This window comes from Agelaius phoeniceus, chromosome 9 (assembly GCF_051311805.1).
Source record: "Agelaius phoeniceus isolate bAgePho1 chromosome 9, bAgePho1.hap1, whole genome shotgun sequence".
NCBI lineage: Eukaryota > Metazoa > Chordata > Aves > Passeriformes > Icteridae > Agelaius > Agelaius phoeniceus.
Window position 1 is genome coordinate 28,461,162 of NC_135273.1, and position 24,144 is coordinate 28,485,305.

A 24,144-nucleotide genomic window follows, 5' to 3' on the forward strand; every position below is an offset into this window, starting at 1 on the left:
GACCAGTTCTTATTCTCCCTAAGACTAATTGGACTTTTGCCATGAAGTTTATTGGGAAGGAGATTAAACTTTAAATAATGGCTTGCTTAAGAAATCATTGATGTAATTATGAACTGCTGGGAAAAAGTAACTAAGAAATACATAATGAAATATCATCACTTGAACAAATGCATCTGAGGTGTCCCTTCAGATACTTAAAGAACTGATGGAACAGCTAGTTGCTAAAAAACCCCACAGAGAATTGAGGAAATATCAGGAGACTAATAAAGTGTCAGCATGCCAGAAGTCTTTAAAAACTGAATTAAGAGTAACTATGGAAACTATTGTCCTATGGGCATGGCTCCAAATTGAAACAAATACTATAAATAGTGAAGCTGAAGGGGGCAATGTATTTACATGGAGGTGAATAGTGTAATGAGACCCTGCTATGGCCCAGGTGTACTGCAGCAAACCAAGGCAGGCCAATTAGAATGTTTATCCTCCACATCTTTTACAATGAAGCCAGAAGATAAGCAGAGGACAGAACAGCATCAAGAATTTACAAAGACATTTGATGCTGTGCCACATAATGTCTTAAGGAAATTACTGAAACAAGTCAGCTGGGGCTAACATTCACTTAAAGGTATCAAAGCTGGCCACTGAACTGCAGACAGAAACTAAATCTGAATAGCAGTCAGCATGATCAAGGATAAGCAGACAGTAGTATCCTTTAAAGGTCAAGATATGGTCCAATGTCTGGAGGATAAGGCATTAATTAAACGTGAAAGTGGTTACAAAAGTTGGAAGACTGATTTACAGCACAGAGGAGAGAGGTTCAGATTGTTCTCTAAGGTTACTCTGGATCTCATAAAGGGAGGCTAACTTAAAATGAAATTAATAAGTCATAATGCTAAGCATTAACAGCACTTTGTGCCCATTAAGGGACAAATAAATTTTATGAACTACAAATACTTTTTTTTTGCTTATGAAAGAGTTTGTTTTTCTTAGATGCTTATTCAGACTGTATAATCAGAAAACTCAAATTCAGAAAGCAGCATTAATAAAATGATAATTTGCTTGATATCTTCCTTGTTCAGAGAGGAACATTCCCTTTAGATTGTTTGTATTGCTTAATTAGGTTGAGATTTGCACACCCAACTGGTACCATCAGAGGGCTCCATACTCTGAAGTTTTCCTCATGAATGAGGACGGTGTGGCAGTAGTAGGTGGTAAGGAATGAAGGCTTGCATATCCAGGACTTAGCCAGGATACTGCAGTCCCTTTAGCAGTGGCTGAAAATGGGTATTTACAGGAGATGAAGGGCATGACAAGCACGTATTACAGTCTTCAGTAACTCTTCCCTGGACTCTATTGGTTTTCAGCTTAGGGCTCAGTCACTTGTGGTTGTAGTAACTCTAAATGATTCCTTTTGCATGAACTTTTCCAGCCTTCCCTTGAATGAACAAAAATTTCTAGCACTGGCAGTGTCCTTTAGTCTTACAACCATAACATTCATTGCAGGAAGTACCACATCCTTTTGTTTGCTCTGAAGCTGCTGCTATTAACTGCAATTGACACCCTCTGTCTCCTGTATTGGGAGACCTGGCAGAGTCAGACTCTGGCCATCCCATTTGTGCCACTTGTGCTTTGGTGAATTTCTATCTTATATGCCCTTGGTTGTCTTTTTCATGGACTGATTATCTTTTTCTGCAAATTGTAGACTGGTTTTGCCTACACTGAAGCCATTTTTCCAGATTCATGAGTAGGTTCCCTGGAACCAGAAGTCACAAGATTGCCTCAGAGTTGTATCTTTGATGTTTCAAAGTACGCTTTATGGCCTTGCAAGAGAAGCCTGAATGCATGAACTGAATTCAGTTGCTGCAATGAAGCCCTCTGAACAGGGAAGGAGAGATGTATGAGCCACTGCATGCACCTCACTGTAGAGTTCCCAGAAGCTGTGGGGTTTCCCAGCATCTCAAACAATGCTGAAGCAGAAAACAGCAGGCAGAGACATTTCCAGGAGAGCTGGAGCCTCACTGCTGGACTTGGTGTCAGGGTGCCTGGCTGAGCTGCTACCTTTGCAGAAAGAGGGAGAGAGACTCACTCTGGAGCTAAGAACAAATGCTGCTCCTATGCCTTGGATTTTCCTAGAGTATAAAAGTGACCTCTGCCATCATCCTCCTTGTTTCAGCACTTGTGGAGGTTCTTGCTTTGTTATCTGAGAAAAAACAAAGAGGTTCCTGGTTAGATACTGTACCCAGTGCTCTAAATTGTCATACACCAATGTCTGTCTGAGCAGGATGAGGTGTCACACTGCACATTAACTCTATGGAGTCATGGCTTTCACTTAGGGTCTTCAGTTTTGGGGTGGTGTTTTGTCTTTCTGTCACCAGTCTGTGGATTTTACTTCAGTTCTATGGTGGTTCAATAATATTTTGCACACAAAATATCCTTTTTCAAGTGTGTGCCTTTGCACACTTGAAACAGTTGATATGTCTATTAAAGACAGAGAATGACTGTGAAATTGCAAAGAATTTATTTCCATGAAACTTCAGTGATTAGTTCCTAAGTTTAGCCAGTGCATCTTTTAGGACTGATCCTCAATACTGATTTTCATCCTTCTTTCTATCTGTCCTTTATTATTTTGCTTTTCTCATCAAAAGTGACATAAAATTAGGAGGAAAATAATCTCAAAATGCTGTCTTTAATTCCTCCCTGTTTCTTCTTTCCTGAAAACCATGTCTGTAGCCTTTTTGCCTTCTGCTTGCACAGTCCACTGAGCAATAACACAAGTCGTTTTTTATTCCCAAGTGGGAAGGCAGAGCTGGAACTCTGAGTCTTGCTGAGGTCTGAGAAAGGGGGTTTCTTTTATAACTTGCAGATAAAAACCTGCTACAATGAAATACAAAAGAGTTTTCAAATAGTGAGAATGGGGTTGCCCAGCTCTGTGCTGTGCTCTGCTGCTAATGCGCAGCAATTTTCCCAAAACAGAATGTAACACAGGTGGGGCTGAACTTTGTAATTGTGTAGGGGGGGAGGAAAGGAATACACAGGAATCCCTTTTCCCCTTGTTTTTATGGCATGAATGAGGTTGAGCCTTTTAGGAAAGAAGCCACACACCTCTCCAGCTGGCTGGCAGCCTCTGCCTTTCTGCTGTAGAGTGTAGCCCTGCAGCAAGATCTTGCTGACCTACCTGGGGCACTGTGAATGCCAGGCTGAGGCAGGAGAGCTGAGATTGTTGGACCTTGCCAGACAAGAGCTGTGTGTCACAGCTCACGTTTCTGGGTGTGTGCATCACACTAGAAAATGCTGCTTTGCTCTCCTTGTGTGAGGTTACTGTAATAACAGACAGTTGTTGTTGAGCCACAGAAGTTGGTAAGATTCTATTTATCTAAAGGTTGGAAGTCTGAGAGGTTGCTGTTGTGGTAAATTCTTTGCAAGCTTTTGCAGTTCTAAGCACATGAACCTCTGCTGTCTCTAACATTGTGCTGCCATTGGCAGACTTTCCATTACATAATGTTGACCCATATTTGTGATATGTGACATTTTTTGCTAAACACTGTCAGGGATAATCTGTCACAGAATAAACTTTCTGATTATATGCTGAGACTGTCATCCTTTAGCACAAACATAACTTGTGCCTCAGACAATGATATTTCTTGTTAAGATAAGCAGAGTATAGTTCTCTCAGGTGAAAAAAACACCATGAGAGCATTGTGTGCTCTGAGACTGAAATACCTGGGACTCAATTCATTGCCAAGTGATTGCATGGAATCACATCTGGGAGGAATTTGAGCTTTAAAAAATGTTGATCCCTTGCCCAGGTGATGGGAGTGGTGATAGGCTGAAGGAAGCATGCAGCCTGAAGTGTGACTCTGCAAAATACTGTCTCAGGCAGGTCTAGCTTTAGAATAGCAGAGCTATGGGAAAGGTTTCTCTGCTCTACACTTACACTGAGGTCTGCTGCTAGTTGGAGAGTTAATCAGTCTTTTCTTAAAAAAAATTGTAATGGTGTGGAGAAAGAAATAGATAAAGCCTAGACAGGGGTTATTGCTACAAGGTAGCTGAGAAATGAGAGGCCTCTGGGGAATGGGAACACCCCCAAAGCTGTCTGCTTTCAAAGAGCTATGCAAAATCCATCCATTCTTAAAACCCTGATTTCAGTTGCATAGAATAAGAAGTAGAGGAGAGAAAGGTGTATAAAATAGAGGTAGAGAGAATAAATTGGGAATTCTCTCAGTATTCAAGAGCAGTGTCTGTTTCAAATGGACTTTATATAATGTTATAGCAAAGTAACAAGATTGTGTGAGCTGCTGAAGTGTCTGCCACATTGTGGAAGGGAATGAATGTGGAACATAAGGCTGAGAGACTAAATACACCATCTTCAGGGAAAGAAATCTTCCAGCCTTACGTAGGAGATGCCTGTGTGCTAAGAACAGTTGCAACATCAAGGAGAAAGGTTTTGATTCAGCACAGGGAATTAATGCTTGTCAGAGACAAAATTAAAACCTGATGAATGCAGTCTCACCCACTTTAATTTTTTCTCTTTCTGATTCTAAATTTGTCCTCATTCTGTCTGTGCATTCATTCATATATTCCTCTCCCTTCCCACCTCCCCATTGACTCACACTCTCCCTTCCTGTTATTACTTCCTTTTCATTTTCTCTTCCTTTAGGTTCCCTTCCCACTCATTCCATTTCTCCTCTGCCTGACCCCTCTGCACACATTTTACATCATGATGAAAAACATCAGAGAAATAAAGAGCAGGGAGAAAAAAAAAAAAAAGATGAACAAGAAAGAATGGAGGGTGGGGGGCTGTAAAGAGCACATGGTCCCAGAAGGGTGCTCAGCATTGCACTTTCTCCCCAGGATTTACTACAGATTTTTGAAGGTGTTAGAGGAATCCAGGCTCTTAAAAACTATTCCTTGCTTCTAGGCTGCAGCACTTGGTCATGGTTTTGTGAAAGGCAACAGCAGAGTTCATTTTCTGAGATTAGTGTCCCTGGAAACCATCATAAAGACTGGAAGGATCCCAAAGTCCAGTGTTAGGGGGATGACAGACATCCAGCTGTGCATGGGGCTTGCTACTGTGCCAGATCAGTGAGGGAGGACACTGGGTGGTCTTGGAACTGCAAAAAGGGAAATGGGAGCGTTAGGGACTCTCTGGACTTGCTGTCATGCAATGCTGACCAAGAAACATCACAGCCTCAGTCTTGGTGGGAGCATGCATGCAATGAACTGCTGTTTCTCAAAGCAACCAGTGTTGATATCTCATGATCAATGGCTAAACAGTGTCAATTTCCTTTTGGTGAAACAACAAACCAGTGCCAGGAATGCTTGTTGTAGTGCGTGGTAGGAAATGGGCTCAAACCACTTGGTCTAGAAACTGGTGATCCCACCCCAGCATGCTGAGCTTGATCCCAAAGTCAGTCCATAACCTGGAAAAAGCATCCATGCACTGCTGCAGCCCGGGGCCCAGAGGCTGCTCCTTTGCCCAGCCTGCAGGCCTGTGGTGGGGAGGGAGCTGAGCTGTCACACCTGATGATGGCTCAGTGCTACACAAGTTTAATTTATTATCCTATTCCTTTTTAAATTTTCTCCTTTTCTGGCCCCATTCTTGTTTGAAAGTGGAAACTGATAAATAAGTACTTTTCAAAAAGGCTTGATAGGAATGGCACAAATACCATGTGGACTATTTCTCCTTCCCACAAAAAGGGCAGGTAGGAAGTGTGCAGGGCAGATAGCAAGAAATGGCTCATTCCCATACCCTCTCTTGCAATCAATAACCTTCTGCCAGCTTTTCTAGGTTTTAGATTGATAAACCTCAACATTGCTTTCTAATATTTAGAAAAGCTAATATTTATTTCTGCAAATTCTTACATAATCAGGAAGGATTCGAGTGGACGGCAGACCCTTGCAGTTGGGTGTGATTGCACAGCGCGGTCATGGTGAGCTGTGCGCTTAGGGAACGGGAAGTCGCCAACTGTGGCTTGGGGATGGTTTTGCCTTGGGGACTCTGTCGGGTGATGGAGTAACCTCGAAACAAGCCACGCGGCGGCGGTGGGCAGGTGGGCCTGCTGGAAGCCGGACCGGCCGTTCGCAGGGCCTGACCCGGAGGTGTTGGACTCGCCGGGAGCTTCCCGTGGAAGCGCGGCTGCGGTTACATAAGGAGCGGAGGGGGAAGGGACGGCTCCGAGGCGGCGGCCGCGGCCCCTTTAAACGCGGATCCCGGGGCGCGCCGGCCGCCCGCCTCGCTGCTGCCCCCTCCCCGGCTCGCTGCGGTGACAAATCCGCTCCTCGCCCGCCTCCTCCGCCGAGCGCTCGCAGCCGAGCCGGGCGGCGCCGGGAAGCGCTGCCGCGCGGCTCTGCACCGGAGCCGGCCAGCCCCAGCCCCAGCCCCCGGCCAAGCCACAGCAGGCAGCGGCGAGGGGCGCGATGGAGGCTCCGCGCCTGGCGCACACCATGAGCAGCCCCACGAGCCCCTGCGAGGAGGTGATCAAGAACCTCAGCCTGGAGGCGATTCAGCTCTGCGATAGGGACGGTAAGCCCGGGCTCGGCGCGGCTAATCCCTGCAGACGTAAGATGCTGCTGCCCTCATGGATGCTAATGCAAATTAATCCGCGCGTCGTATGGTCCTTTGTTATCCCCCATGAATTTGTAGGTGCAAGTGTTCCCCACCCCTCCCGCCGCTGCCGCCACCCTCCTGCCATTGAGAACAAAAGAAGAGGAGAAGGTTGCACCTTGCTGGAGGGAAGGGAGGGAAAACCACCGCTCCCTAAGCCGTGCCTGGCGTTGCGGCGCGATTACCCCGGGCAAGCCTGATGCACAACCCTGCCCCTGCCAGGAATGGACGCTGGGGCTTGTTCTGGGAGAGGCAGCAACGGGAGCCAGAGCCCGAGCTGCGGAGAGTCCGGAGCTAGGATGGGGTGGCGGCCCTGGTGGGGTTTTATTGCCCGGGGTTTCCAAAGTCCTTTGTATTCCAGGGCAATTCCCGTGCTTCAGGTGGACGGGCGGATATGCCGGCTGCCGTGGGCAAGCGGCCAGACTTGTTGCCGGTCCCTCGTGAGAGCCATGAGGCGGCGAGCGGACCGAGCCTGGGGCTCGCAAGATGGGGCACGGGGGGAGACCGAGCGGGAGGCGGTTCAGCACCGCGGACAGCACCGCGCCGACCGGCCCGAGCTCTGAGCCCGAGCCCCGAGCCCTGAGCCGAGCCCTGAGCCCCGAGCCGCGAGCCGAGCCGCGCTCCCGCCGCGCCGCGCCTGCCGCCCGCACCGCCGCGGGAGACCGCAGTGCCCTGGGGACAGCGGCTGTCAGTCCGGCCGCCCGTCTGCTCCCCGGCAGGCAGGCGAAGTTTGGTTCCACAGTAGCAGGGGCGGGTGTTAAAGGTTGTCTGTGTTGAAGCAAGCAGATAAATGTCAGGTGGTGACGGGGGACAGCCAAAACAAGTGTACGTGCTCGAAGCGACGCTGACGGCTGACTAGGGGAGAAGAGAGACATGTCGTTTGTACCCAACTGTGACTGACAAAACTAAACACACTCACTGGCTGTCAAACAATGAACTAATATTTTTTTGTAGAGTGGCATATCATTTTTTCTCGTGTATGAGATAATTTCTATCTTGTCGTTTCATGTCGAATTATTAAAAATAACTTCTCATTCTTGGATGCAAAATGTGCTTTGGGTGTAGAATTTGTTACCTAGTAAATGTACCAAGGAATGGGGATACTGTATCAGTGACTGGTACGGCTGAATTAATGAAACTATTTCCTTGTGGTGAGCGTATTTTTGGAGGATAACTGTTAAAGCTGATGGCTATAGAGGGAGTCAGGCCAGTTTTCTCTGTTATTTTTTACAAATTGGGATTAAATACTTCACTTTTTTGACCTAGGTAGACTCTACCATTTAAGAACCTGAATTTTTGTAAGCTCTTATTTTTTCTTGTAATACTGGGGGGGGAAAAAGATAAGGCATTGAAAAGTCTCAGATGCTATTTTATCAGTATCAGTTTTTTATCAGTATTATTTTTATAGTTACATTAGAAATTCTTTGATTTTTTTCTTTTAATGTTGGAATTAAGATATGTGCACTTCCATCCATTCATGCCTTACTCACTGCCACAGGAACTATGTTTATAGTAGTGGAGATTACACTGGGTTTTTCGTTAAAACACTTTCTCACATATATTCCTTTTAATTAATAGTAGCTATAATTAGAAATAAATAAATTATGCAATCTTTCATATCTGTGTACCCTAAGTAATTGTAGTGAAGTAGTCCTTGTTAATCATGACAAACTCTATTTGGATGAATGCACAATAGAAAAGGACTGTTTGATTCCTATGGATTAATGTCATACAGACCAGCAAATGGAAAAATGTAGTAGTTTTGTTTCAGTTCCTTTTTGGTTAGACTTCACTGGAAAACAAGAACTTTGCTGTAGATGTGGCTTTACAAACTAACCTTCATCGAGCAAGCTGCCATCATGCAGGGCTGCTCCTCAGTGCATGTCTGAATTTCCACAGGAGGTGCCTGTATTGGGGATGGCAGGGAGACAACTCAGTGCCTCAGCTGGCACAAGGCTGCTCTTGAGCATACTCCAATATTCCCTACAGGTGGCACTTATGCATCAAAAAGCTTGTTTTAATGGAAACACTAAACAAGGAAGCAAAGGTTAGAGCTTTCATCTTTGAGATTAGTGTACAAATGTACACACCATACATTTAGATCCCTGCACATGGGTACATTTGTATTGTAAATACTTTCACTTTATTTTAGAATATCTTTGTTGAAAAGGGTGATGTTCTTAAGGTGATTGGCTTCATTGAGGTCCAACAAAGTCTTGTGATAAATAGCAATGTATTACACATAGTAAATTATAATTATGCTAGATTTTCACATTCTGAAAATGTCCTTGGTCTTTAAGCTGTACTAACTGGAAACACAGCCAGTGAAACCATAACATTATACATCCAACTATGACAAATTCTGCAATGCACTTAGTTGGAATTGCAAGCACTGCTGCAGTAGAAACATAAGCAGTAATGGAAAATTTATGTAGCTAACAAAATATTTTTCTTATTTTCTAAGACAAGAGGATTAATATTGAGATGTTTTATGTTCAGCAAACTGGGTTATACCTTCTGTGAAGGTTTATACAGGAGCCATGAATCTAGAAATTGGAGTAAGCAATTAATAATATCATGGCAGTTCATCTTTTTTTGGATTTTTTTCTGGGTTTCTTTCAGTGTTGTTTTTTCAGGCATTGTCATCTTTCTTAACAAATCAAAGCAATTTAAAAACTTGCAAATGTTAAATAAGAGATAAGAAATATATGCACTTAGGATTTTTTTTAGGAAAAAACTCCTGATAAGATTTGGTTCAAAGTGAATGCAACATTATAAAGCCAGTTATGAGCTTTTATTTTCAAAGGCATCTTGCATTATTTGCTGTTGTTCTTTTACATGGGTCCAATAGCACAGCTCAGTCTGATGCACAGTCTAACCTGTAGCTCCTCAGAACTCTTGAACTCATTCTGTGTATAGGAAAAAGTGTAGCATTTGTTATTTTTCTTTGAACATTATTTGAACATTGTAGCCATACTTCTATAATCTTAGGCTAGGAATGAATGTTTAATCAGTGCTGAACATTCCGGTGACCTTTTTATAAAATTTGTATTAGCCTTATGTGGAGATTAAACCTTGAGTAGACGAAGGGATATCTTTTGTGTCATGAGCCTGCCAATGCTATAGAAATATAGCTGATGTCAGAAAGTCTTGGGGAAAAGCAAGCTTGGATGTCAGCAGCTGAATGTCCCGAAGCTCCTCTGTGGCCGTGCTCCCCCTGCAGACCATGCACCGTGCCTGTGGGTCCCACCGGGCCGACAGCAGCGACACCGTCATCCACTGCCCTGCCCTTCCTTGGCACAGACAGAGGGAAAGCAGGAGACACCGACCCAAATGACACCTGTCAGAATGCAGAAAGGAGAGGAGCACAGAAACAAACCTTCAAACAGAATGCTGGAACTTGGGGCACACAGACGAGGGAGTGAGGCAAGAAAATTGGCCCCAGAGGTGCTAACACACAGCAGTGGCTGGTCAAGGGTGGAAGAACAGGAAAGACTTGCAAGATGGAGATTAGGTTAAATGGGAATTGGACAAAATAACCCAGAATGGGAGTGGGAAGTGAGGGATGTTCACTCAGATTAATTTGGAGAATGAGGAAGCAGAAGACAGGGTGACTGGGCAGTTTGAACCACGGAGCTCAGGAGTAAAAGAATGGAACTAGGACTTGCTGAGCAGAGAGACTGGGACTCAAAGGACAGCCTTAGGAATGAAGAATAAAACTTTTGAAGTGGGACTGGGAAAGAAGAAGGAAGAGGGGCAGGAAGAAGTTCAAGGGACAGGGCAGAAGAGGCCATGCTTCGGTGTGACTGCCAGAGAAGGGTCAATGCGTATCAGCGCATGACATCTTCCAAAGCCACACACAACCCCAAGATGACAAATTCTCCTTGTGCATTTGCCAGCAGAGAGGGATGCCATGGAGTACTCAGAGTCAATGGCTGCTGCTCACTTCTGTGAGAGTAGGACTTAAAAAAAAAAGGCTTTGAAGAGAACATCAAGCACTTAAGTAATTTTCCTGTGCCTTAGTTTTCCATGTGTAAAATGGAAGCATACTGCTGCCTCCCCTCACAGCAATGTTTTCAAAATAAACTGATGAATGTTTGTTAATCAGACAGACGCTGTAGTAGCCTGGAAAACCCATGAGGTGCATGGAAAAACCCATGATGAAATTCATAATTTTGTCTTCAGAGAAGAATATGAATAATGTGTAGCAAATAAGTCCTGGGACTACATATTGAACAAAAGCAACTAGCTGTTACAAGAAAAATAGTTCATTATGAACGCACTATTCATTACATATGCTGAATGAATCAGAATTTATGTGGAAAAATTAGTACATAATCATGCAGTTAAAGGCTATATCATAATCTAAACAAAGTGTCCAACGTCAGGTTATTCAAGTATGCTTCATTCTGGTAATTTCTAAGCATTGATGGCTTGAGCTATACAATCTCACTAATGTGCTTTTCACTTTGCCTTCATATATTTGAAGATAGTATTTAGGCATCAGGATCAGAGCTGGAACTGGTGTCTTGGCCAGTTTCAATCAATTTCATCACCTTCCAAACACTTGGCACCATCACAACTGTTTAGTCTACCAGGCTTGTATAAAAACATTACATCATATAAACTAAGATGTCATTTCTGGTTTATGTAAACAGCTTGCATCTTTGGCTCCTCATGTTATTTGAGCATGTCTCATGTTTTCTAATTTATTTCAGGAGTTTATTACCATGCTGGATTTATTGGAGGACTCAGAAATATTTTTCTGGAGTTCATTAATTGTGGTTTACATTGCCATATTGTGTACACATTCACCTTTCAAACAGAAGGGATAAAGTGACATCATCCAGTCTCTGGATGAAATCTTCAAATCCCCTTTTTGGCATTATGGAGCAGTGTCACTGCTATTTCTGAAATGTCATCATGTATGACTCCCACGTGAGGGACAACAGAGAGATCCAAATTTCACAGTAATTCTTAGTGTCCTGAATCTTTGTTGTTGAATAGTTTTGTTGCTTTTTTTTTTTACTATGACAGTTCTGAGCACAGTTCATATTTTCTATATCCAGAATAATAGAGAAGTGCTTGTACTTGTGATATTTTGATAGGACACAAAATTCATGGTTATGCTTATTGTTGTTTTGTTCCTCTCCTTGGCTGCAAATTTGGAGATTTAAATTCGCTGATATATTTCTTCCATAAAATAATGTCTAACCTGGCTGAACTTGAACATTGTGGGGTTTTTTGGGGGTTTTTTTGGTGTTTTTTGTTTGTTTGGTTGGTTGGTTGGTTTTTTTTGTGACAAATGATAATTCTGCTTCAGGTAGGAGTTAAAATCTAGTGTATCACTTCAAAAGCTCTCTTGCTGCAACGAAAAATTCTAATTAATGTTTTAGCTTTAAATTCTTGCTAGAGACTAAGATTTCATATATTCCTCATTGTTATAACAGAAAAATACTAAATGGAGCTGAGCAACAAGTCTCCATGAATGATCTTTAGAGTTGTGGAAGAGAAGATGACTAATGATTTACCTATGTTTTCCACTTCAAGTATTTCACCCTGTCTTGGTTTATATCATAAGTAATGATGTCACTAAGTAGCAAGGCTTTGCTGGAAACTGGCTATTCAACATCCTGGTGTCAAGAAATGTAGTCATCCAAATTCTTCCTTTATATTCAGGAATTTTGAGGGTTATTTTCCTTCCTTCTTCCTTCTCATCTTCTTTTAGAGCTTTATGATACCGAAACCTACATTATTAATTATGAGTTATTTTGTCTGGCAATGACCAAATTATATATATAAGCTGTTTATGTTTTGCCTGCCATTCTATTTCATCTCCTTTTCATTCAATTATTCTTTACTGCAACTCTACGAGATCCTTTATAAAGCTACTGAAATGCTTGATGTGTAATTATGCTAGATTCACCTACAAAATCACTGTTCTTTCCCAGTGCTGATATTGCTGGGTTGAAATTCAAACATATAATATAGCTTTTGTAGTTAATTTCTAGTCAATTTTATACTTAAAGCATTTTAATCATCACTGTCTCCTGTGTATGTTCCTCCTTCTTTGTGTTTGTTTCAGATTAGAGATCCCAGATGCATTCTTTTATTTACTCTGTAACAGAATCCACTGTAGCACTTCCTGCCTATGCTTGTGAGCCATCTTGTGCTTGCAGCTCCTTCTGTTTAATGTTGTCCTCAGTACAAAAATGTGATCTCTCTTTAGATCACTCACAAAAGCACAAAGCCTGGAACCAGCCACAGGCTCTATGGTAGCCCAGTGGGCACATGAGCTCCTTACCTGTTTTTCCATATGTCAGTCTCACCTCTGCCAGCCCTGCTTCAGCCCTGCAGATCAGCAGCTCTCAGTGAGTACAATGGCAGGAGGAATCATTTAGGGGAGAGAAATTCTAACTCCTCCAGCATCTGAGAAGCAGTCCCCTAGAAGAAGAAGCTGACCCCACCCCTCACTTAAAATTTCATATATCTTCTGCAAATCTCAAAGACTGAGCTGTTTTTATTGAGGAAGAGTTAAGCCATTACTATCTAATTCATCTCTTTCATCTTTCATCTTAAACCAGATTTTTCTATTCTACTAGCAATTTTCTTCTCAGCCTACTAATCTGGTGGCTCTACCACCTCTTGTGAGAAATGTTCTGAGCTCATGTTTCCAAATTCCTGCCATTCTGCCTGTATGATCTGGGTCAGAGTACACCCAGAACTCCAATTCAGTCTTTCCAACAGCTTCCCAGTGAGGTTCCTGGTCTCAGAGCCATCGTTTCTAGAACAGGCAGAGAATCCCTTCTGTCATGTGAGGTGTGTTGAAGAAAGACTCTATCATATTCTTATTTAGATTTCTCTAGTATTTCATCATTGATTTTTGAATGAGTTCTGGTCAGGCATTGTTGTGTTCTGTTGTCTCCAAAGCCTTGCTGAAGCCTGTCTTCCTGACCTTGGTTTTTCATTCTGGGACTTCTCTGCCTGATTATTTTTCCATTTTTTCCCCTAGAATCTAGAAAGATCTCCTTGTTTACCCATTCCTTGTAATTTCCTGCATCTTTCATTATTCATGGCTTCTAAACAGCAGGTTTGAAGGCTCTGCTTTTTCTGAATAAGGTAGTTTTCAGTCCCCTTGTGCTGCTGAAGTAGTTGTGTTATCTTTCACCCTGACTGAGGGGGTAATCTTTAAAAATCCTCCCAGTCTGAGTTTTTCTTAGACCACTCAGGACAGTAGGTACATCTTCTGTTCTGTCAGCATGCACAGCCTTTCGTGCTTTTTGTGACCTGAAGGCTATATTTAATTCTGGCTGAACACAGGCTATGTCTTCTGTTCTCTTTTGACAGAATTTTTCAGCATTTTTCTTGCAGACCACTTTCTTCAAAAATTTGTAAACATATCTGGAGAAACAATACTAACGCTTCCAGTACAGGATATGTGTATAAAATATGTCAGTGCTATAGAAAAGTACAAAGACAGTGTTTAGGCAGTTGGAACTAAAGAAAACTCTGCTCCAGGATCACTTTTTGTGATTTCTTCACTAAGGTTTGTTCCACAGCAGAGCATTCTTTATTTGACCTTGAAATGTTTTCCTTCTGCACAGAAGATTTGCTTAGAATTCATTGTAGCGTTTGTAACCGAATCAGTTTTCACAGTGGTGTTTGTAGCTGAATCATTAGTCAGTTTTGTTTTATTGTTCTCAGAGTGTTCTTGTTTGATTTCTGCTTGAATGAACAAGGTGTTTTGCATGGATGTTTCCAAAAGCAATGATTAGCTGTACTGTTTTCATAACCTAACAAGTGTTCCTCTGAGTCTTGACAGGTGTAGCTGCTGCCAAGAATGGGAGGCCTTAAAATTAGTTTGGTGTTGCTCTTTCATTCCTGCAGAGTGACAGAAAGTATTATCAGGGTTGCACTCTTAGTTTCACGTGGAGTGGAGTCTGGAGTTTATTTCTTCGATATGGGACAAAGTCATTCCCAGCTGGCAGCTCTAGAAGAAGCACAGTTGAAGGAATTGCAGTATTAACCTTTGTATATCCAAGTACTCTTCTTAGGAGAATTCTTTGGTTTGCAATGATCTGAAACATCCCATAAATTTATTTCCTGAGCTATTCCGTTGGCTTCAGTAAGACTTCGTGTAAAAACCAATTTGCATTCATAATGTGGCATGATTAAGATCTTACAAGTGCTGTATTTTCCAAGTCTTTGGTGTGTGTGCTCTAGCTTATTTCATACAGATAGACATCTCATTTGGAGTTTGTCTCTATAGGTTACAGTTTGTCTGAATTTACTCTGTCTTTTTTAATAAGATAGATTTATATACTTGTTTATATATTTAACCTGTATTTATAATCTGCATTTAACTTCTGGCTAGAAATAACATTTTTTAAAGATTATTTTGAGCATTTTTTTACAGTTCACTTCTATGTGTACTCATAGTCAAAAACATTTGGACTTCAAAATAAGCAGGATAAAAAGATGTTAAAAGGCTCTTTCAGTCTTGGCCAGCTGGAAGGTCTAGTGTACAAGTATCTGTGGAGTGACTCATGCTGTGTTGTTCTTTTTAATGCAACTTATGTAAAGGGAAATTATATGTGGGTTTATATAAAGGAAGGGATAAAATTAAAACCAGGACGTGCAGCAGATTGTATTTTCTAATGCTACTAAGGAACATCTTCCATGTGACAACATAAGGTAAATACTATGTACTTACACTTTTGTGATGAACTTTATGCTGGTAGCTTAATATAGATGTTGAGTAGAAAGCATGTGATTTTCAGAGTGCTGTTTCTGATGAACTTCTAGCCTTTACACTTCCAGTGTAATTCCATGATATATCTCTAAATATGGAATATGTTCCATATTTCACAGTAACTGAAAATCCTCTCAGGCTGCTGACTGATTCCAGTAGATCACAGGGAATTTATGTCCCTCTTGTGTGGAACATACTGGAATTTTAGGCAGTGTTACCTGTGCTGTGATGACACAGTTACCACCTTACTCCTCCTAAAAGGACAGGTTTGAGCACTAAGATTTCTCATGGCATTTATTGTGATTGTCTCATCTCTGCCCATGTGTAGAGGTTGCTTTCTTTCCCCCATAGATGGAGGTACCTGAATCTCTGAGTACAATTCTTTGTTTGCTCTGTCTGTGAACAGCTCTGTGCCATGCTTTGGGACCCTGACACAAAGAATATGTCACTTCTGTACTTCTCTTTGTCACTGTTTAGGCACCATGGAGTTCTTAAATCATATTTGATATCCAGGAATCTGAGTAGAGCAGCCTTTCTAGAGCATGAGAGTTTAATTTCAGGTTTTGTGGCACATCAGGTAGCCAGGTGGCCCAGCATGGCTTGTGTGGTAGGAACATATCTAGTACTCTGCTTTCTCATAACTGGACAAGTGCAGGGAAGACAGAACCATGATCTCCATGTATAGTGATTCTCCTTTTTATATTTTGGTTTATTCTGTAATGCTCAGCTGGTTTCTGTGTTGCTTCCTCGAGCAGACCATCAGGGAGCCCCCCAGGCTGCCTGGTGGGGCTGTCAGCCCTGGTGCAAGCATGCAGTGCTGGAGATGGAAACTAAATCCTTCAGTGTATCTCAGTATGCTTATTAGATTAGCTCATATAGTAGGGAGTGGGAACTGGAAAGCATTCCTTGAGATGCTTTTAAATGCTCTAAATCCAAAAGATGAAAAACTGATCTAAATATGAATTCTTTTTAAGTACTGTACCCAAGGGAACTTGTTTGGCATCGTGAATTTGTAGAAGGTTGTGCAGCTATTCCTCTATAGCTAATCAATTTTTCTCTTGTCTTGATCATGATTGGTGCCATTGTTGCAGTCCAATGGCTGTTGATAGCCTGCATAATAAGACTACAGAAAAATTTATAATGGGAACTATTGTAGGTATCCAACTGAGCTGTGCTTTTTTTAAAGAGCAATTTCAGAGTTATTGAGGACCATGGATTGGAATCTGATGTTTTTAGAATTGTTGTAGGTTTCTTTTAACTTAATTACATCAAAACTTCGCTTTGAGTTTTCTCCTCTCCATTAGACAATTTTCATTACATAACCTACAGGAGAGTTCTGTCACAAATGCCATCAGGACAGGAAGCTGATGAGCTACAGCTGGGACTTTTAATAAATATGCATGGTCAGTATGCTACACTGTGTCTGAGTGAGGGGTGAATTCCAGTGTGGTGAAGACTCTGCTGAAAGATTTCATTTGGCTACAATATTCATAACTGTGTCATCTTCATATTCTAGTAATAGTGAAAAGCTTGACCTCATTGTAGCCTTCTTCTTGATAAGGAGTGTTTAGCAGGATCCTCCCATTTCTGCATGCTTGCCTGCCTTAAAGAAACTGGCAGCAACCTAAGTTATCTCTGAGCTCTCTGCTATTGACAGAGGTTCAAAAGTTAGAAACAGTCAACCAGTGGCAGACCTACATCTAAATGCCTTGGCAATGTTTAGTTTCCCTAGGAAACCAGCTAAAAATGAAACAGAACAACTCCTGCCAAAAAAAAGGACTCAAACCCCCTATATCCTTTATTTGTTAGGGCCTGAGAGAAAGTCTGAAACAGGCATACAATTCTGAAACGTGCATACAATTTAAATGTAAAATAGAACAGTACAAGTTACAGAGTAGAATTTCCTGAACTATTGTGAATATGTAACACATTTCAAATCACAGCTAAAAAGCACAAACTAGTGGAAACCAGAGCCAAATCCCATTCCTTACAAGAGATGTGTGTGAAAAGCACCCAGCAATTGCCAGTGCACTGAAGTAAAGAAATGCTCATTCATGCTGCAGACTGCCAGGGTACCCAGAGAGTTACAAAAGCCCACTCATGCTGAGCACCCTACTTTCCCAAGGAAAATGCTTAGTAAAACTATGTTCCCCAGCCTTGAGTTCTCTCTGCTGCCCTTCAAGTGGCAAGTTCTGCCTTTCTGTCTGGGCTTCCCTTTGCTGAAAGGAAGTGGACTTTAAATGAAAAAATCCTTTTGTGATCAAGGCACTTGCAGTTTCAGGGAAGCTGGCAGGTCACATTTAAGCTCATGTGAATACAAGGCTGCCTCATCTTGCTAGATTTGAACTCACATGACTCAACTTGAAGTAGAGAACACTTTTTTGGTTTAGATGAAGACACAGCTGCAATAAATGGCACAAGTTGTTGCCAGCCAAAGAATGAGGTAAACCAATGTGAATGAGGTTCACAGTAATAAACTAAAATGGAACTGTTTGTCTCTCTCCTTTGTTTAGTGACATGTGGAAGCACAAATCATGAAAGGCCAGTCCCTTCTCTAATACACAGTTAATATTAAAAGCAACGGAAAACTGAGGGCAGTGCTTTGCCTCAATTTCACTGCTAGCTGAAGAGCACTGGAGCAATTAGGCCAGTGACCCAGAGCAGTGTCACTTGGATCGGAATCTGGCCCCAAGCAACTTGTCTGGGGTCACACAGTCAGAGCCTTCATCTGAGATCTGTTTTCCTTTGTTGTTAGTCCTGGAGACATAGGCAGCCCCACAGTCTCAGACACAGCTGTACATTTTATTCACCAGAAGAGACAAACCTCATACCATTAAAAGCTTTGTATCCCTTCCTGCTCCAAAATCTGCCCCTTTAGGAATCAACAGGGTGGGAGTATGCTGAAAAATTTTTATTCCCATTTTCAGCAGAACAGCACTGAGATAGCATCCTTACAAAAATGCACCACAAAATGGGCCTGCAGTCTGAAGTGTGGTCAGAATTTCACACTGGCTAGATAATAATAGAGATCTGAATGAAGTGCATATGATAGGATGATCTGGGAGAGATTTTGTAGTAGTTTCCAACATACTTACTTTCCAAGTCTGGAATTCTGTATGACTGACAGTATGCATTAAACTCAAATACTAGTTGTGTATGTAAGGACTGTAAAGATAATTTTAATTTTTAAATGGCATTTAAATTAAGTAAGATTGTGGTTTAGAGCCTTTTACATCCCTTGTTACCTTCTTTCCCTTTCAGCAACTGAGAAATGCACATTTTAATTAAAATTTGTTTTTCAAATGTATCTTGTAGCCAACACATGCTGAGAAGAGCCACTTACCACCCATGTACTGCAGGCTTGCTGTGCTGAACAAAATGGGAGTATTTAATTAGGAGGAAACACTGTGGTGGCTGAGTGTTTGTGGCCTGCAATAATGATGTCCTTTTTGGTTTCAAGAAGACAGAATTGCCCTTGCCCAGCTCTGGTGGCAGAGCCATGAAAACCAATGGTTTGCCAGTAGGAGATTTTTTTTTTTTTTTTTTGCATATTGCAATTCTCCTTTCACAGAAGGCCATAGAGAAGTTTGTTTAGCTTTACATAACAAGGTACAGTAAAAAATGAAGCCATGTTTAGTAAAAAAAGGCTGAGAAAGTTGGAGGGAACTGGGTATAAATTGTTTTGCATACAAGAGTCACTCGGCAGCCAGGATGAGGAGCAAGATGCTGATGGATGGTGGTGACATTTGCACTCAGTCTCAGCTTGTCTGGCCAATTCAGTTTCTTTGGTTTTGGATTTCATGGGTTATAAATGGAGGTCCCAGCACTTCTCAGCTCTCCACCCAGGGATTTGGTCAGTCCTTAGAGCATGGTAGGGGCAAAGGATCTCAATAGATCTCCATATCTTGGATACAGGGGAGAGTACTCATGATAGCATGGATGGCAGTTTAATCTTCTAGCCCAAGTGGTTTTTCAGTCTTACAGATTTCCTAGTGCTTAGTGAAGAAAAATGTACCTGCATGATTATTTACAACCTTTCAGTTGCGCATTTCCATCTGAAAATTAAAGTCCTCCTTTTTTATATTTTCTCCATTTATTTTTGACACAGTGAAAACTAAATTTTGTATGAAGTTGTGTGTATTTAGCTTAGCATATTACTCCTCAACTTATTTGTAATAAAATTGCAAAAAGAGGAAAAATTCAATAAGAAAGGCCCAACCTTGTGGGACATAAATACTTTATAAAGGCATAGAGACCTCCAGTTTTTTTACAAATATTCTTCAAAAAATATCTAATAGGAGTAAGGGGAACTCTAAAAAAGGTAATTATATCAACAGAAACTTCATCTATTTCCATTTCAGTACTCAGTCTAGGGGTTTGGCTGCTGTCGACATTCTGAATATGTGGTTTAGTTTTGAATGAGTCAAGTATAAATATTAAATACTTCCAAGTTGTCAAATAACTTCAGGATATCAAATAACAATTAAATTTTAGGGAAAGAATAAGGTCAGCTGTGCCAATTCAGCCACTGATCTGATTTGCAGTTATGCTTTGGGTTTGTGGAGTTTGTGTGCATCGTTGCAATCATGTTTTCAGAAGTTCTTGAGTAACTCAGCTTAGATTCCATTGATTTCAATAACACTTTTGCAAATAATTTAGCTATTTCTGTAGATGTTACTAATCATTACTTAAATTTTTGGTATAAGTAAGGATAGGTCAAAAATCAAAGGAAGAATTGTTACTGATTTAGACCATTTGGCTGATAGAATCAGAGGACAATGTATGGTAATATATCTGAATTTTCTCTATGGTAATAGCAAGAGAGGAAACAATTATTTTGAGGAATTAGTTTAATGATGCAATTAAATGCACTATTTATTTAAAATAAATTACAGTTATTAAATAATTTGTCTATAATTGAAGTTAGCAAGTTATAAATTCATCCACATTCAAGCTTAAATGGTCCTGAGATATTTGATCCTATCAGTGCTTTCAGAAAAAATATTGTGGGGATAAATTATGTATTTGACACAGAAATTCAGAAAAATTATTCTTGAAAAGTTTATCCCTTATAAAGTATTAGTCAAAGGATATTTCTGAGTCAGTGACACATAGATTTCTTTGCTAAGGAGTTCAGAAATTGGCTACAATGTAAAACGTACTATTTATCCCCATTATTTTTCTTTTTTCTCTGGCAGAAATCTTGCAAATTGCTGTTGCATCATGAGAATCAGTCAAATTCACAAGTGTAATTTAGGAAATTATTATAAAGGGTAACTTCAGCTAGCTCTTAGCTTCTGTGACCTCCCTCTCTACTCTCTGAAAAGAACTGGATTCCTCCAGGGCCAAGTTAAATGAGAGCTACCTGTAGGTACTCAGATTAGTCCATCTAGGAAACTGTGTCTCTTCACTGGATGCAAAGTGAGCCTGAGGAGCCTCATGTAAAAATTCATGTATATATTTTATGTACATCATATGAAAATTGTACCTAAACATCATTGCAAGTCATAGGCATAAAATCTTTTGGAAATTTGCCTTTGCTTTTGGATTAACAGATGCATATTTTGTATCAAAATTATTCCAGGTGTAATTCGAGATATCTATGGTCTTGTCACAGGAGTGGATATTGTTGGCTCTTTTCTTGTTACTGTTTCTGCTGTCATATTTAAGAAATATTTAGGTTTTATTATTGACTTAGAAAGAATACATATGGCCCAACAAATCCACTGTTGAGAATCTAGTATCTATGCCAAAATTTGTATTCCACAGAAATCTTATAATGTGACTATTTAATTTCTGCTTACTAATTATAGTAACCTTCTCAGTACAGATACTCTTAATTTCCTATTGAACATAATGTTGTATTCAGTGCCTGCTGAGAGAATGAGCTGTAAACCAAAGCCCTTCAGTTCTGATAGCATAACCACATCCCAGATCTGCCAGGGTACCTCGCTGGCTGCTGCTAGCTGTCAGGTTTGCCACTCGTGCTTTTGTATTCCCAGTGGTGCTGGTGGAACACACAGGTTTGAGGAAATGAAGCCCCTGAAGTCCCATCTGCCTTTGTGCAGGGGCATTTTGTTCAAATGAGCACCTGGGCTGGGTGGGTGTTGGAGCACGGGGCTCGCAGCCCATGGTTTCCCATGGACACACGTGGTCCCTCCTCTGCTGTGCTGCACCTCCAGCCTGCAGGCACTGGGAACCCAGGCTTGGAGAGAGCAGGAGCTGGGAGCCTGCACATCCCTGGCTGGCAGTGGCAGGAGTGAGGGCTGGGGCTGCTGCTGCTGCTGTGAACCACGGCGCCACTTGTAGAGTGCATTCATCCTCCCTGTGAGAAGGAGGAAGAATCGAGTCCTTTGTAAGGGCTGAGACAAAATTTTCAGCACAGAAACCAGGCACTCCAGAGATTGCTCAGTGCTTTGTTTATGTGGGCACTGTTTGGGGGGCATTCTCAGCTGAAGAAGATGCCTGTACTGAAGGCACATTTGTACTCGCAGAGTCCAGTTGTGTTCTCTTTGGTTTGTGGGTGGAATATTCCTGCTGAAGTCAATGTCCTAGATTAGCAGGAAACAGCTAAATTAAGCTGTTAAAACCATGTAATAAGAATCTCAATGTATATGCATGTATTTTTGAAACACTCAGTATAGATACACATATTAATTAAGTAATGCTTTATTCTTGAAACTATTTTTAAAATATTTTGGACACAGTGCACATTTCATACTAGAAAATGCACAGCAGTAGTATCAGACAATGGGGAGGAAATGAGGAGAAGGTTTAGAGGGGTTTATCCCTCTAACAGGATTTCTAGGGTCAGGCATTCCCTCTTTATCTAATTTAGGAATTAGTTTTACAAGGATACTTATTTAGAAAATATTCCTAAATATGCTTATATAACTATAAAAATCTCTATTGGGAGGTCATTTACCAGGATTCTGAGGGAGAGAAGAGAGAGATACTTAAGAGTCTGAGACTCTTCACTCATTTTTTTTTGTACATGAAAAGAGGCACAACCAAAACATCAACATTACTTCTGTGGTTATGGATAAAAAATTGAGCTTTGAAATAGAGTAACTATCCTAGAGAAGTGCAGTTACATAGCCTAACAAATAACAGCCTTGATTTAATATTTTTTGAATGTTGTTGCATTTGTATTTCCTCTGTGTGATTTCACTGTCTCTCTTGAACAAGGTGTTGCTGTGAACATTGAAATGTTGGTATTCAGGTTAATTATTTGCTTGGTGGGGACATATTGTCCTGGCTCTGTAAAATAATTCTGTACAGCCAGCAGTTGGACTGGGAACCATTCATTCCTCAGCACAGGAGGAAAATATGAGACTGTATTTTGCTTAGTTAAATTTAAAGTAGCAGCTAATGTGTAATTTCCTGGCACATCCCTGTCATTTTGATGGTTATACAGAATGAAGTTTTCTCCCTTCTGTTGAATTTTTGAGGAAATTAAATACCTTCTCAGTAAATTGGAGAATTCACTCTCAATTACAGCACTTAAATGTTGTCAGTCTATATCAGATTTCTGTAATTACAATCTTTTATCTCTATAGATCTGATATATAACCTACCCATTGAATTATCAAGACAAGAAAATGTAGAAACTTTTGTATTTCAGGAGGTATAAGGGTTTCTCTGCTCATGTTATGGGAGTTCCTGTTTGTAAATGAGTTGTTCTCAGTTGTTAGCATACAAGTCTATAAGAGGATTTCTTATGTCATGGTACCTAAGACATGTGTGCTCTTAGACATTGATCCCCTCTCATCAAACATTTCTTCTTCAAAATACTATAGCTAATATCTCTCATTGTATTGAAAATGTTACCTTGAGAAAGCCACATTCTGATTTCCCCATTGCATGCATTTAAAATAAGGTGAGATTTTTTTTAAAAAATGTGATTCATAATATAAAATTCTATTTCGCCTTTAATGTGTTTATTACATGTGCTGTTGGTATCTATCTATCTCTCTATCTATCTATAGATATATACATAAAAACCTAGTCTTTCAGGATCTCAAAATTGCTTCTCATCCTCATCTACACATATTTTGATTTTCAGATATCTTCCCAGAATGCATTAAGAATCTAGCATTAGCTTTTAATTTTGTATTTTGTGAGTACAGTCTTGCTTATTCCTGGCTCATGACCCTGAGTCACATTTCCCTCATCACATTGCTGGGTTTTCATGGAGCTGAGAGCTCACAGAAGTAGCTGCAGGAGTTAATGTCTTGTGTGTATTCCCAGACACTACACCCAGCACTTGGTGCACCCTCTCCTGCATGACAGCAGCCCCAGTGAGTGAAATTACATCAGTGTAGGGGAATAAATATCGTGGTGGCACACAGGATATTGTGGTGACCACGGTTCCACTGACTTCCCTCCCAGTCACTGCTTGTGGGCTATCACCAGGGCTTTCCTGTGCTTTTGTCTTTCCCAATTCATTCAGTGGCTTCTGGGTGTCTCACACACCATAAAAAATTGTGGCAACCTAGAAGTTGCTTTGAGGTGCTTGAGTGCAGACAGACATGGTTTGGGTGAACAGAGCAATCACCACTGAATCTGGGCTTTCTTTTTTGTAGCAAATTTTCAGTCCTGGGGAAAAGGCCAGTGTTAGAGGTGGAGGTTCTTCAGGAGCTTGGCATGTTAGGTGTGCTTAGATTTCTTTATTGTCTTTATACTTCCCTAAAATATGTGTGTTGTATCACCTAGGTTTTCTGTCTAAGGACCACTCTACCCTTAACCCAGCACCATGGGATTCCAGATCTCAAAGATGTAGGAGCAGCAA

At 41.1% G+C, this 24,144-nt stretch overlaps 1 protein-coding gene across 3 annotated transcripts in view; it reads left to right on the top strand.

Moving 5' to 3' along the window:
• Positions 1 to 24,144, top strand: part of PHYHIPL (phytanoyl-CoA 2-hydroxylase interacting protein like) — a 54,517-nt gene that overhangs the window by 17,037 nt on the left and 13,336 nt on the right. Inside the window, exon 1 of one of the 3 annotated variants that reach the window (XM_054637188.2) lies at positions 6,226 to 6,520. The exons of the other annotated variants lie outside the window; for them this stretch is intronic. Within the exon in view, the coding sequence (XP_054493163.1) occupies positions 6,415 to 6,520 (106 nt within the window). The 5' untranslated portion in view covers positions 6,226 to 6,414. Of the gene's footprint in view, positions 1 to 6,225; positions 6,521 to 24,144 lie in introns of those variants that run through there. 3 annotated transcript variants of the gene reach the window in all.